Genomic DNA, 14,091 nt, shown 5'->3' with positions numbered 1-14,091 from the left:
GTATTTCTTTTAAATTAAACATGTGGTGTCGATTAAAAAAACAAAAGAAGTGGAAACAGAGGCCTTGTTGGGTAGCCCAATCCAACCACGCTTACAGCACGTTTTCACCGTTTTTGTTTTGCCGCACGTCGAATGTTATCGTTCGTTCCAGTAATCAATAATTAAAATTTAAAAAAAAATTCTTCTATATCTAGAAGAGTATTTTAAAAAAAAATCTTCTAAATCTAGAAGAGTGTTCTTTTTTAAAGTCAAATAATTCAGAACAATTTTGAACGGTGAAATTGACAGATCAAAACAAAAGGAATCACAACGCGCGTTGAAACCACCTGAAATTCCAACGAAATTTGGGCGCCAAGAGCCGAACAACGCTGGTTTCTTTTAGGAGGGCCGGACTGCCGAGGGAAAATCCCTAGTCTTCAAGAACTCTCTCTCTCTCTCTCTCTCTCTCTCTCTCTCTGTTGCTAACCTCACTTCCATTTTCTTCTTCCTCTTTTTCTTGGAAACCAGACACGGTTTGGTCGACCTTTGCCCTGCTGGCTTTTACTTCATGCCGCGCATCTGCGTCGTCTCACAGATCTGACTTCTTCGATCTCTCTTTCGCCTGTAAGCAATCTCTCTCTCTCTCTTTCTCTCTCTCAACATACATATGTGCCGGAGTTGTACTAATCGATTGGCCTACGGCAACGATGGTAAGGGCTTCTATTGATGTTCAGCGATCGATGGTCCATTTTTGCAATTCACGCCGGGAAAAGAAAAACCCAAATAGAAACAACAACTAACTAAGGCTCTCTTGGCCCATAATTGCATGTGCCATAACCACCAGACACGCAGTGCTAGGGTTTGAAGTAGTCATTTATGGTGATCGGAAATGATTTGGAATTTTAGTTTGACGGCTCGTATGGTGTCCTTCTCGTTCGTATAAGATGTTTTTCACTGTTAACTGTTGACTTGTTAAGCAGAGAGTCGTTCTTTTACTTGGAGTGCGGATTTTGGGGATCCTTTATACTGTCGATTGAACGGTTCAAGTACGAGCGATCTGACGGTTGGAAAGCTAACCCATATCCTTTTCTCTTCTCCTTCCAGGATCACATTCTGAATCATTTACAAAATAATTAGTCGTTCTGAGGAACTAACAATTTAGCATTGCTATTGACGGATGCAAAGTTTTCAACCTTAGGTGAGCAAATACATGTGCAATAAAAGAGTACGTAACAAACACTTGAACTTGCATAACTTTGAAATATGTTAAACTACTAGAATGTAAAATAAGAGGTGTTCCTTTTTTGTTTTAACTTGGCGGTGGCAATCCCTCCTTGCATATAACCACTCCTAGGTCTACCAAGTTAAAGAATTGTATTAGCATTTTGTTGGAGCCACGGAGGACACTAATTTATTAGTTCCTTTCTAAGGACAATGCTGCGCTAAAAGCATTCAATATTGTCTACTTATAGCAATGTTCTAAAAATCGACAGGCAATAGTCGGGTAGAAAAGGGGCACCGACTAGTCGGCTGCCTAATCTAGGCGTTGGACCACCGCTTAGCGCCTAGGCGGCAGACTTTTAGAAACCTGATGGTAGGGTGTAATATGGTAGTTAGAGAACTGTTTGTTTGTGAGATCGTTGGATGGTATTTTGTATTTTTAACTTATAAGTGTAATATTTTCGAACATTTGCAACTGATGCCTAGGACATCAGGCGATACAAACTCCTGATTCATAATGCTTACATCTTTTGTTAAGATCGGCTGCTATACTGTTTCCGTTCTTTTATTAGACAGGATGTTAAGTGTTGGTTTGCACATATCTTTTTACCTTTAGACATTAAGTTTTTTTTGAACTGAGGCATTAAGTTCGTTCACCTTTTTTTTTTTTATGAATTCAAAATTTAATTACACCGAAGGAATCTACGACCAACATCCAAGATTAGTTGCAAGACATGTAACTGATGGGATGCAACAACTTTATGAAATGGGTTGAAATTGGATCTTAAACTGGTCAATGCTTTTGTTGAATGCTGATTCCTACTGCAATAATGATGTAGTGATGCATTTTGGTTGAATTTTGGTTGAATTTTGCTTGTGCATCGGTGCTTGACAGTTGACAAACTGGCTTCGGTGGGTGTATTTTACATGTATGTATTTTGTTTCTTTTTCTATTTACGTGTAGGATACAGAAAGCTCAACGCAGGATGCATAAGGTTCAATAAAGATTGATCCGTCGCTTCAGTGAACTATATCAGAGGAGGGAGGGTCCTCTAAGGGTAGACTATAAAAATACACGCCGAGTTTCTTTGTATTAGAAATGTCACAGTACTATGACATTGATGATATTATAGCAGAAGACGAGGTATTCTTTATTTATTCTCTTTTGGATGGTCTGACTTCTAGTTCTTCTGAATTTCTTCTTCACAGTTCGCATTGACGTATGTGTTTGCTATTGCGTGCAGCTTGTCCCTGCGGTATTCCAAGTGGCTGCAAATGGAGTTGGGCTCTTTGATTCTAGTGATGAAACAAATAAGGTAAATTCAAGGCTGGAATAAATTAGGCAAATACTAAGGAAGCTCAAGGGACGTGTCACTGACTCCACATTGATGGTTTTGTTTCTCTATGCCAGGTTGAACTAGGTTCAAGGGTAGAGCTGCCTTTTTGGCTTGCTCGTGAGCTACACCTGAGACAAGCAGTATCCATTAGTCTACCCCCGTGTTTCAATCAAAAGTAAACCTACTAATATCTCTGGGTGACACTTTTTTGCTTAATTTACAATACAAAAAGAACATTTAAATGGGCTAGATTGCAGGTCATGGCCTAATTCATGCCATTTCATGTTAGACAGTAAAAACTTAATATCTGATTTCAGTATGACTTTTACCCCCACTGTCCGTTCTATATTATCCAATATCATGGAAACGAGGCATTGGGTGGTTGCAATCCCATTTGGTAGGACTGACAAAGTGTGGCTGTGAATCCTACTTGGATATCTTTTAGTTGAAAGACTTGATTACTCTTGTTTTATTTTCTCCACATGTGTATTGTGTTTGCCAATGCCAGAACAAGGGACGAGCTTGCAGCTGATGCTGCACATGTTGATCTAAAGAATCGATGTCCATACTTCTATGAATTGGGATGCAAATTATTTGCACTGTAAGGTCCTTTACCCCTTTAAATGTTCTTTGCACTCGAGTCTAGAACTATCAGTCATGCCTTCTTGATGGGTTTATCTCATTTCTTTTGAAAGAAACGTTGCCCGACTTCCAAGTATATTCAGAAACTTAAGTTTTTCTTGACTGCTTTTCACTTGTTTTCAAAGATATTTTAGATGCCATAGAGCATCATCAGTTGGAGATCCAGGATGATGGTAGAAGGATTTAGATGATGGTAGAAGGATTTAGGATGATGGTAGAAGGATTTAACTCCAAGGAACCACCTGCCCAGAGAAGATTCTGTCTCGGACACTATTTTCCAAGATTATAAAAACTTCTGTTGGGTCCTTTGCTTTTTTAGAGAAGATCCTAGCATTCCTTACATTCTACATGGAATATATAGCTGCTGCCATGGAGATTGTGTACATTATTCTGGAATGACTCCTTGCTCCAATGGGAGATAGCTCAGTTCATCTCCTGATTCCAGGCCTCAGGGCTCCTATTAATCTGATGTAGCTCCAGTATTCCCTTCCTTCAATAGTGCTGATTACCTCTAAGATCATGGCGCAGTTTGAATTATTATTTTTCTTTCCATTTCCGACTTTAGATGGAATATACCAGTTAGTAGGCTTGATTGCTTTAAAGTTGCTCTTCTGCTGACACATGCTCAATGATGTTGTTCTCTGCTAAGGCTGTAAAATTTTGATGGACAGAGCTGGCGATAAGAGCATTGCATTCTTGCTCTTAGCCGCGTTTCAAACCCGGTATAAGGAAGTGCTGATCAAGGCACAAACTGCCGCATTGGCCGTGGCTCCAAAATTCTTGACAATTTTGACAAAAGAAGAAACGAAATGTGAGACTTCTATATTCTTGGATTCATGTTTAACTCTATGCTCTAATGAAATCTCACATCTGTTGTTATCAATAAGATGAGCATTAATCATACGCTTATGATTTGTCGTAGTGTACGAGGCTGCCCAATCCTCAATGGCAGCATTTAAAAAGTGGAGAATGGGTGGACCTAGATTCCACAAAGCTTCTGTTCTCGGAAGGAAACGAAGACCATCAGATTAGGCCCTGCTCTGTGTTGTGATACATCTCATCGGCGTGGCATTAGGAAATAGATTACTTGCTCTGACCTTAATTGTGCTACTGTGGTGTTTCAAATGGTTTCGACTACTAATTTTTATCGTATCAAAAATGAAGTGCAGGCTGGTGAATCATGTTAGGCCCTATTTGGTGGTCCCAAATTTCCATTACCGATTTGCTAACACGAAAAGTTTTGTAGTAATTCATCTCAGAGGTTTCGAAATGGGCCTACTGTTCACTGCTTCTATTCTTTCATTCATCTTTAAATAGTACGGAATTGTAAGTGGAGTGGAGTGCAGTTGGTGCTTTTTTTATACTCTCATATGCATGGACAGCGTTCGATTTCCGTAAGTATCCATTCCTCTCTTCAAGTCTCTAATAAAGTAAATTAGGTTTAACGAATAACAAAAATAAATAAATAAATAGTACGGAATTAAACTTACAAAAGATAGAGGACTTGGGCTTAACTAACTAATGAGCCCAACAACGACAAGGTACTATATTAATTTCAACATAACTTCTTTGTGATCTTCATTTTCAAGTAATAAAACGACATTTCTTTCCCTATGAACATTGGTAGTTCCGGATTTATTGGACAAAAAAATTTCAAAGGTGTTAGCTTAAGCGTCCCTTTCAAGGTTGGTTGACTTGGTTTTGGGAGTGTGCAGTGGCATGTCTATGGACCATATCGTTAGGAGGGGAAGTGGCAGTTGGAGATGGGGCTCTATAGAGATGGTGGGCAAGCCGAGGATTTGGAGAGAGAGAGAGAGAGAGTACTGGTGGGTGTGGAGAGAACTTTCCTTGGTTATGTACTCTTTTTCGGTTAGGATTTGGATCATCTTCGGTCCGTAATTTGGACAAAATAGGTTAGTTTGATTTTGAATTATTCATTACTGCACTTAATGGTTTAAATTTACTCAGAACATTCTCCGAGAGAGATATTGCAAAGGACCATACGAAGTTAAACTACTTGAAAGGTAATACTGAGTGATCACACAGACAGATGGTAAAATGGATGAGAGAGAGAGAGAGAGTCGTTGCTCTTGTTTAACAAACATGGAGGGGCACCATATCTTCCAAAAGCCCGTAGTCAGAAATCTGAAGCTGCTGTTGACGAAGTGGAGCACTTTTTTTTTTTTTTTTTTTTGATCAGCGAAGTGGAGCACTTTAAAGTACCACAAATACAATTACTTGGTTGGGTAGGAATTTTTTTTAGAAATTAATTAAATTTAAAATAATTTAGTCATTTAGTCCCGGAACAACGATACTCGGTCTTATTAATAATCACTGTTGCATACGAAGTATAGTTAACTCCAAAATATAATGTGTACCCAAAAAAAAAAAAAATCTCCAAAATGTGATAAATTTTATCTTGATGCGGTACGACACTGTCAATCCACAACTAACTTGTAATACTCTAATTTGAAAGGCAGAGAGACCTGGGCAGCTCATGCAATTAAAATAACGCTACTTATTTTTATATATTCACTGCTTACGTTATGTAGAATTATTAGATAAACTAAAGATATCGATAATAACTAATTGGATACTGTACTCTCCAAACTTTAAACAGATGATTAAAAAGAAAAAAGGTACAATTACAGCCAAAGAGCATCTCAATTGACTTAATAAAAAATAAAAATAAAAACAGTATCTCAATTGATTATAACTTTATAAGCATCATCGCCTATTTTACAGAAATCGCATCCAGATATTGGACATACGTTAACCCAACAGTCGAATACATCAACCGTAAAGATCGAAAATACGTCATACATTCGCATCCAGATATGGCTATACACGTCGACATGTTGATTCGTTCGGTATCTTGCACCCTCACCGTCGACAACGACGACAAGAGTACTTTGCCTAGCAAGACGGATCCACGCACGTAGACCAAAATTTGAAAGCACATATACGATGCGCGCATGTGTTTTTTTTTCCTTCCCCACAGAGAGATGGTGAAGGATCGTAGGAAGTTAAAGCTCCTTGAGAGGTAAGTGCATGCAGCCGCTTTAGCCCCCGAAAATTTACAAATTTTAGGAGCCCTCCTACTTTGATATCCCTTGTAATAGTCCAATAAAAAAAAAAGGGATCATCTTAATTTTCGCTTTAGGGCCCAAAAAGTCAGGGCCAACCCTAGATCGACATCGACAGTCATTGCTCTTGTTTAAGAAACATGGAAGGCACCATGTCTTGCAAAAGCCCATAGTCAGAAATCTGAAACTGCTGCTGATGAAGTGGAGAAGTACCCAAAGTACCACTACCACTTTGTGGGTAGAAAGAGCTCATCCCACCAGTACCATGGTAGTTGTACACAGCAGAAGAAGGCATTTGAACCATAAAGTCTTGAGGAAAACCAGGTGGCGGCGCCACCATAGACGGCTGCATTAACATCCCCCCTATGTTGCCTCGGAGCGTTGCCGGTAGTGGGTGGTTGTGTTGCCCTTCGTACGTTGTTATCACCACTGACGGATCCTGAAACGACCTCTCGACGCGTTTTTTCACCCCACATTTTTGGGTGGTGCACCTATAGTAGCTTCTGCATATAGAAATCAAAATGCTCATAAGAACGAAGTCTTAAGAATAGAGATGGCTGCAAGTAGAGTGGTTGCCGAGTGGTATGCGTGCATCATGTACTCTCATGCATTTGACAGAAGTTCAAACCTTATTAACTGCAACTAAAAATGTTAAATTTTCGCCCGGCAATTAGAAGCTAGTTCTATTTCTGTAAATGTTTGGTGGTGTTCCACCCACACACTGAAGGGGTACATAGATATGATATCTGATGAGGTTTACTCGCCACAACTTTTGTACATTTACTCGGTCTCTTTCACGTTTAGGACGGGTAAATTAGTTGCTCCATTTTTGTGCATTGCTACTTTCTGATAACTCGAGTGTTTAATTGGATAAGCTTACACGCACCTCGACTAATATTGGAAGACCAATCTCACCACCCCCCAAGGTTGGTCCCAAAATAGTTGATAGCATCCGATCGAGGAATTTCGAACGTGAGATTTGACCAAAAGGAAGCAAAATCTTGTGTCTCAGGCCTTGACCACCAAACCTACCCTCCGGATTCATTTTGGTGCATTATTAAGAGCATAAATGCAAAAAAGTGACCAAAAAGAACACCACAAACAATGTCTTATGAGTGCTCATGGGGACCATTTTATCTTGTTTGGATGGTGAGAAGCCGCAGGATAGAAAGAAAGAAAAGTTGGACTTTTATTCTACTACTAGCTAGTTTCACATCCTTTTTTTTTTTTTTTTTTGTTCTTTTTGGGAAGGATTTGAGCATCAATTGAGTTTGTGCACATGCCAAACAAGTATATATGGTCATAGGTTCTCTCATATTTAACCAAATGAGGAGGAACAAATCAAACCTTGGAAAAGGGCTATTCTTGACTGCCTTTTGCCCATACTTTCTCCACCTGTATCCATCTTCTAGATGATCAACCTCACTCTTGGTCATGAAGGCAAAACGAGGCTCTCTTTCCCCTTTCTCACCTTTCTTCTTTGATTTGCTCCTGCAGACAATTCAAACACACACACATGTATGTATACATCTACATAGGTCAAGATGTTCTAGATAAAGATCTCAACATACACATAAATGCTCTTCACAAGGAACTAACCATATTTACTAGAACTCAGACTACAGGGGGTGTAGTGCATGCGCAATCTGAGCTGTCCAAAAGAGTTTTAATGGATTTCGAAAACTATTCTACAAGTGACATATACTTTTTGAAAACTGAACCATTAATTGTAGAGGTAGACATGCAGCTCGAATGGTGCAATATACCCTTGTATTTACTAGAACTCAGGGAGGGGTGCACTACATGGATATAGTGTCCAATCCGAGTTGTCGAAAAATATTTTAATGGTCTAGATTTGAAAAACTATCCTAGAGGTAAAATATACTTTTTGAAATCTAAACCACAAATTGTAGAGATAGAAGGCTCGGGATCGTACAGTACACCCCTATAATTAACCAGACAAATACTCCAGAACTAAGAATTTCTCTACTAATATGGCCATTCACGCTTTCATTTCAAACCAAAAGTTTTGCCATCGTGGCACGTTATTTCGAAAATCTCAGAATAATGTCATTTTTTTTAAACTACGAATCAGCTTATGCTCGCCTCAATTAATCCAAGAACGGATCCCACCATCAAGGACCTAATTAAATGGGGGGCAGAATCCGTCCGGACCGGCCTCATCAAAGGTTGTTGATAGGCCTCATCAAAGGTTGTTGATAGGACCCCTGAGTTATCAAAGTGTCATTTTGAAAGTCTTTTTGAATGAGTCTTTTCGTATGAAAAATATGTTTGTAAAATCATTTCCCATTGAACATACCCTTGCTTAGAGCTTTCTCCTCCATCGTCGGACTCCTTCTGCTGCCTGTCTTTTTTACCCTTGTTGGAACCCTCATCACCGCCACCGCCGGCCTCATTAGACGAGGAAGAGGCGGAGGAGTTCGGCGTGACCGCGGTTTCACTGCCCGCGTCCACCGCCGGACTCTGCTCTATCTTAACCCCGGACAACGGTTCGGGCGACGATGGTGATAAGCCAAAGGCTCTCGCGAGGGTATTATAGTCGGAAGATCCATTCAAGGACTCGGTGAAGCTCATGTACGAACAAGGGTCAAACGCTCGTGGCTCATAATCAGGTGATGATGAATTGGGTATGGAGAGAGGAGAGTTGTTGAGAGAGAAAGAGAAACCAGTTGCACTGGTTCCATATCTATGATCTTCATGGAATGGGGTGTGGTAGTAGAAGTCTCTGGCTTCATCAGACATGGAAGAGAGAGAGAGAGAGAGAGAGAGAGAGAGAGAGAGAGAATCTTTGGTTGAGGTAATGAGGTCCCTTTGGTTTAATCAAACTTTGACAGGAAGACTTGATGAAATCTGTTTGTCTTGTTTATGGAGAGATCTTGGAGAGGGGGAGAGATAATATATATATAGGTTACATGACAAGTGCTCACCTCACCATGGAAAGAAGGTTTGACAATATTCATTCCCTAAGAAGTTTAATAAAGAATGTTGATTTTGGCGCTTCACTCTTGTAGACAGAAAATTTTATGTACAAAGTGGAGCGTTCGCATATAAAAATGGAGCACGAAAATCAATTTTTTTTAAATAGGTTGTGATTACTTGCCTAATTACGTTAACATCTATTCTAGGAGCTAGCACCAGTATCAGCCTCATTAAATTCTGAAGCGAATCATACCTTATAAGTCGCATTTTTTTTTATATATTTTAGCTATTCGCATTTTAATGAAAATATTGTGTAATTAATCAGTGTCTCTATTCTAACTTTCTTTTGTTAAAGTACTACATTCTTTCTTTCCACTTTTACTTTTACAAGTATAACGGTCGTATTTTGGTGACGGCTATATGCTAACAGTCATATTTGCCACGGTTATATTTCGATGGGTATATTTGTAATGGTTATATTCCTAACGGTTATATTATTCAATCTGATATATATAAGACAATTCGTTATTTAACCTTCATATACCATGACATAATAAACTTAAAAAGTAGTGGTTTGATCGGGTATTTTCTTTCAATTTATCGTCAAATTTGTAGAAAGTTGTTTGATTTCATTAGCAGAAAAAGGCAAAAGAAGTTAGATTGAGATCTCGATGTGATTTTTTCTGATTAAGTTGGAGAGAGAGAGTTTTTTTTTTCTAAGCGAAAATTTTTTATTAATCTTTAGAGAATCTTGTTATGGTTGGTGATGGTAAATTTGTTATGTCATCTCTATTCGGAGACTAAAGGGAATATTTCGTTGTTAATTTTATTTCTTCCCTTTATGATTTTATTAGTAGATAAATTTTTGTGTGTTTAGACTTTGATTAGTTATTGTGCACCTCACATATTGATGAAGTATTTTTTGACATGTAACTCTTCAAATATAATTTTTCCACCTCTTAAGTTTTCATACAATAAAAGAACTATTGTTATAAGAGAAAAACTTCTTTACGGATCAAACCGCAAATTTTGTATATGGCGCTCAATCGCGCGAGTCTAAAAGTGTTTTGGACGGTCTAGAGTTTTAAAAAAATTATTTGCACGAATAGTTTTTTTTAAATCCGGACCATTGATTGCCTAAACGGATGGCTGAGATTGCGCGGAGCCGTGAATAAGTTTCTCTCTTATTATAATTGGGTGAATAGTGACCTTATGATGGCCATATCTAAAAATATTGAGATGCGATAGCTTACATTGAGAAATCGCATAAATTATTTTGAAAATGTCAGCCCTATTCAAGATTCTCAAATTAGTACTTAAACAATAAGGACTTATTTTTAAATTTAAAAATAATAGACATACGAAAATAATTTTTCAATTTTTTTACAGGGTTTGATAGATCTCATCGAAATCTATCAAACAAAATATATATTCCATATGTTTTGATTTTAGTAGGTCTATTTTTTTTAAGCTTGAAAATTATAAATAAGTACTTCTTTTTTTAAGAAGGGAAAACGGAACGGGATGTAATTTAAATGTAATTTAAATCCATGTAATATTGCTGTACGTCGTCTCGCATTCAAATCGGGTACTAGAACTCTAGAAGATGATCTGAGTAACCTGTAACCCAAGGGGGTCGCAAATCGGGAATGACAAAGCAATAAGTGATTGATTATGAAGTTGTATGTTCAAATTTTTTAGAGATCAATCATTCAAAACTTTGGGGGCCCAAGGGAGTTATGTCTGGTCGTTATCTTCAGAGTCTCAAAATTAAGGTGCGGATAAGTTGATCCAGATATCCGATTTAAAAAATAAATAAATTGATCTCGTCAAGAATAATACTTTCATGAAGAGATCATAAACAAGCGACAAATTAAAAGGTACTTGACTGACAACCAAATTACTCATGTACCTCTACGTGTTAAGGGCTATAGAAATATCTTCTTTTTATTGGCGAAAACAGTATTATTTTAATAGTTAAATTAAAACCTTAGGCGATTGGAGGATGAGATGAAGTTACGACGACCTTGTTCGTTTTGATATTTTACTTTGTTTTAATTTTGTTTTTCAATTATTATCTTATATTTTTCTTCAATCATTATCTCATTTTTTCAATTATTAATTTCATTTCTCTCTTTATCTCTCTCTATCTCTCTCCACTCATTACCCTATTCCTCTCTCCACCCATTACCAAACTAAAATACCCAAAATTACCAAACGAACAAAACCGACCTCGTTTCTCCTAGCATGTATCTGTGCCTTGGGTTTTCACCAATCTTTAGGGGATTGAGTGTTTGGATTTCATATTCCATGTGTCGAGACCTTCTTTGGCGGTGTGAAGTCTTTACTGGTCTTGGACATTTATCTTTCTTGTTCATTCTTTGTTGGATGGTTTTGGTGTTTCCCTTATTATTGCTTTCGGATGGATATCTATTGATGCCATATGACTTCTTTGAAATAATATAAATGGTGTTCGGATCAAAAAAAAAAAAAAAAGTATTACATCCCTGATCTCGTTAGGCCAAAGTCTTGTTAAAAAGGTATTTATTTTTATGTTCTTGCACGTGTTGTGCACAAAAGTCTTGTCGTTCCCATAGGAGATCGAGCCCATTTGAATTTATTCAAGCAAGCAAAAGTGCTTGGAGCCAATTCAAGCATGTGCTACGCCTTCAATTCACTTCGCCGAAAGATGTGTTACTCCGTACTACTACTCAGCTAGTACTACAAACCGACTTCTGCGGTGTTTTTGTAAAAGACTTTTGTGTTCTGTTTTTTCGTTTGGTCATCATTCACACACGATGTTGCATAACCGACGCTGGGAGCGAGGTGACTGTTTAACCGACGGTGGGACTCCTCAAAACTTGCATAATCACCGCGAGTATGTGCAGTCCCATCTTCTGGTACGCGGGGTCCCGTGCCTCAATGTCCTTTTAAATTTTTTTTTTTTATTTTGTATATATATTATCTATGTCGAATATGTGCAAGAAAGTAATGTTTGGTGTAATGGTAAAGTGTTGATTTTGTGAACGAGAGAGTGTATATTCAAGTCTCTCCTCACTCTCCCTTCTTCTTTTTTTCAAAATCCTGGCACTAGAAAAGTGCCCATCTTGGAAGAAAAACAAAAAAAAAACTGAAATCTATCCTCCCATAGCAAGAACCAAAGTTTCCCCCCACTCTCCTAACGTCTCCGATCATTTGTGTATTACTCAATATGAATCTGTACATTGCATTTGTACATTTTTGGTCCCCAAAACTTGTACTTATAGAGGTAATAATAGGATAATAAATGATAAACATGTGATAATTTTGTTTTAAAATATATAGTCAATGTGCGCAAGTTTGCCCAAGTAGCTGATTATTAAAATACATATATACTTCAAAATTGTTACTTTATCATGAATACTAAAATTATTTTGATGTGAATGTACTTAACCATAACTCATATATTACAGTTACAAAGAAAATTGTTGTCCCCACTATGTCCAATTCTTGGGTTCGCCACTGTGTGCAATGGCAGAGCTAGAACTTTGGCGCGAGGGGAGGGGGGCAACTTAGTATGTTTTTATTTACATTTTACTATTCTCTCCATCCCATTTTGTTCATCCATTTTCGTTATGTTTTTATGATTTTTAAAAACTTTATTATAGACATAATCGAGAACTATCAAACAAGATTCATATTGTATATTTTAAGAGATTCATATTAAACAATATAAGCAATTAAAAACTGATACAAACATCAAAAAACGACAAGGAAAATGGGACGGAGGGAGTTTATCATAGAATTTTTACTTTTCAATACATTGTGCATTAAAGTTATTCTAGCCTACTACAGTAAAAAGCAGTATATGAATCGTTTTGCTATATTTAGGTCCCGTTTTCACTAACAAAAAATACTAAAAACTTAACGCATTTTACCAATTCATTTCCACTGACAAGAAAGTTTTTGCATTTTACTATCTCGTTTTTACTAACGAAAATATTGTCAACAAAATTTTTTTTGTTACAATAACTTTACTCATAAACTTATCAACAACTTATATTCACTACCAGAGACACTCTTGTATTTAGGTCACGACAAGACTCTGGCATGGGGTATTGGTATGTTTATTTGTGAGTAGTCAGCACGCAGTTTTGCAATTTCTCCAATCCGTAAAATAGGGAGAAGAAATTATTGAGTGGTTTGGGAACACTTGATTCCGTGGTGGGGTGACAAATCAGTCAACGAGAATAACAATGAAGTTTGAATCAATAGGATTCACGAGGCCTGTTTTTTTTTAAAAAAAAAATTGATATTGACACTTCAAAAATTGATGGAGGCACGCCACTTTCATTTATTTTTAGAGTGTCTTATCAATTTTTTAAAGTTTTGAATACCATTTTCCTTTTTTGTTTTTATATAGAAGACAGGACAGGAGGATGACGATGACGATGACGAAGTTGGGTCAACGTTTCAAACTTTTGACTTGGGTTGGGGTTGCACGTTTCCCCACGTGGCACCGTCATTTGGCACGTGGGAGGCGCCCTGTGGTTTTAGCAGCTCCTCGTTGCGTAGTTTTCCCAGCTGATGCGGGCCCCACGTCACCATCTCCCTATCTTACAAGTTTCAACATTATTGGGAGCCAATTCTTAGGACAAATTATTGAGCGCTAGAGCCGGCCCTGAGCTAAATTTGTGTTTCAGCCAAACAATTTTAAATTGTGAGGACTCTTCATATTTTTTTTAAAATCTTATTAAATGTTTCAGCCAAACAATTTTAAATTGTGAGGACTCTTCATATTTGTTTAAAATCTTATTAAATTCTAACGGAAGATGTTCGATTTTTAATTTTCGCTTTAAATCCCCGAAAAGTCAGGATCGGCTCTGATGGCATCAACTACAACACCA

At 37.6% G+C, this 14,091-nt stretch overlaps 2 protein-coding genes across 3 annotated transcripts; one reads left to right on the top strand and one right to left on the bottom strand.

The window, feature by feature from the left end:
- Positions 1 to 275: 275 nt before the first annotated feature.
- Positions 276 to 4,524, top strand: LOC131312401 (DNA replication complex GINS protein PSF3-like). 2 transcript variants are annotated; one of them, XM_058340116.1, is made up of 7 exons: positions 276 to 603; positions 2,165 to 2,344; positions 2,445 to 2,516; positions 2,612 to 2,712; positions 3,046 to 3,138; positions 3,851 to 3,990; positions 4,102 to 4,524. In XM_058340116.1, exons 2-7 carry the CDS (start codon positions 2,300 to 2,302, stop codon positions 4,209 to 4,211), a joined length of 561 nt encoding a protein of 186 aa, XP_058196099.1. In that variant the 5' UTR covers positions 276 to 603; positions 2,165 to 2,299; the 3' UTR covers positions 4,212 to 4,524. The 2 variants fall into 2 exon arrangements, with proteins under 2 accessions (XP_058196099.1, XP_058196100.1); XM_058340117.1 differs by lacking the exon at positions 3,046 to 3,138 and having other exon boundaries at positions 323 to 603.
- A 1,340-nt stretch (positions 4,525 to 5,864) lies between these two features.
- Positions 5,865 to 9,206, bottom strand: LOC131312400 (WRKY transcription factor 71-like). The gene is made up of 3 exons (XM_058340115.1): positions 8,586 to 9,206; positions 7,613 to 7,756; positions 5,865 to 6,768 (listed from the first exon to the last, which is right to left on the bottom strand). Exons 1-3 carry the CDS (start codon positions 9,026 to 9,028, stop codon positions 6,384 to 6,386), a joined length of 972 nt encoding a protein of 323 aa, XP_058196098.1. The 5' UTR covers positions 9,029 to 9,206; the 3' UTR covers positions 5,865 to 6,383.
- Between the last annotated feature and the right edge of the window lie 4,885 nt (positions 9,207 to 14,091).

This window comes from Rhododendron vialii, chromosome 13a, assembly GCF_030253575.1.
Source record: "Rhododendron vialii isolate Sample 1 chromosome 13a, ASM3025357v1".
Taxonomy (NCBI): Eukaryota; Viridiplantae; Streptophyta; class Magnoliopsida; order Ericales; family Ericaceae; genus Rhododendron; species Rhododendron vialii.
This window is presented reverse-complemented; position numbering and strand designations above follow the sequence as displayed.

What these genes read in the sequence shown, in the direction of transcription:
- LOC131312400 (XM_058340115.1), bottom strand. Translation starts at nt 9,028, where the DNA reads ATGTCTGATGAAGCCAGAGACTTCTACTACCACACCCCATTCCATGAA. An exon ending in GGAGAAAGCTCTAAGCAAGG is followed by an intron (nt 7,757 to 8,585) that starts GTATGTTCAATG and finishes AATTGTCTGCAG; the next exon opens with GAGCAAATCAAAGAAGAAAG. An exon ending in AAGAATAGCCCTTTTCCAAG is followed by an intron (nt 6,769 to 7,612) that starts GTTTGATTTGTT and finishes TTCTATATGCAG; the next exon opens with AAGCTACTATAGGTGCACCA.
- LOC131312401 (XM_058340116.1), top strand. Translation starts at nt 2,300, where the DNA reads ATGTCACAGTACTATGACATTGATGATATTATAGCAGAAGACGAG. An exon ending in ATATTATAGCAGAAGACGAG is followed by an intron (nt 2,345 to 2,444) that starts GTATTCTTTATT and finishes TATTGCGTGCAG; the next exon opens with CTTGTCCCTGCGGTATTCCA. An exon ending in CCCCCGTGTTTCAATCAAAA is followed by an intron (nt 2,713 to 3,045) that starts GTAAACCTACTA and finishes TGCCAATGCCAG; the next exon opens with AACAAGGGACGAGCTTGCAG.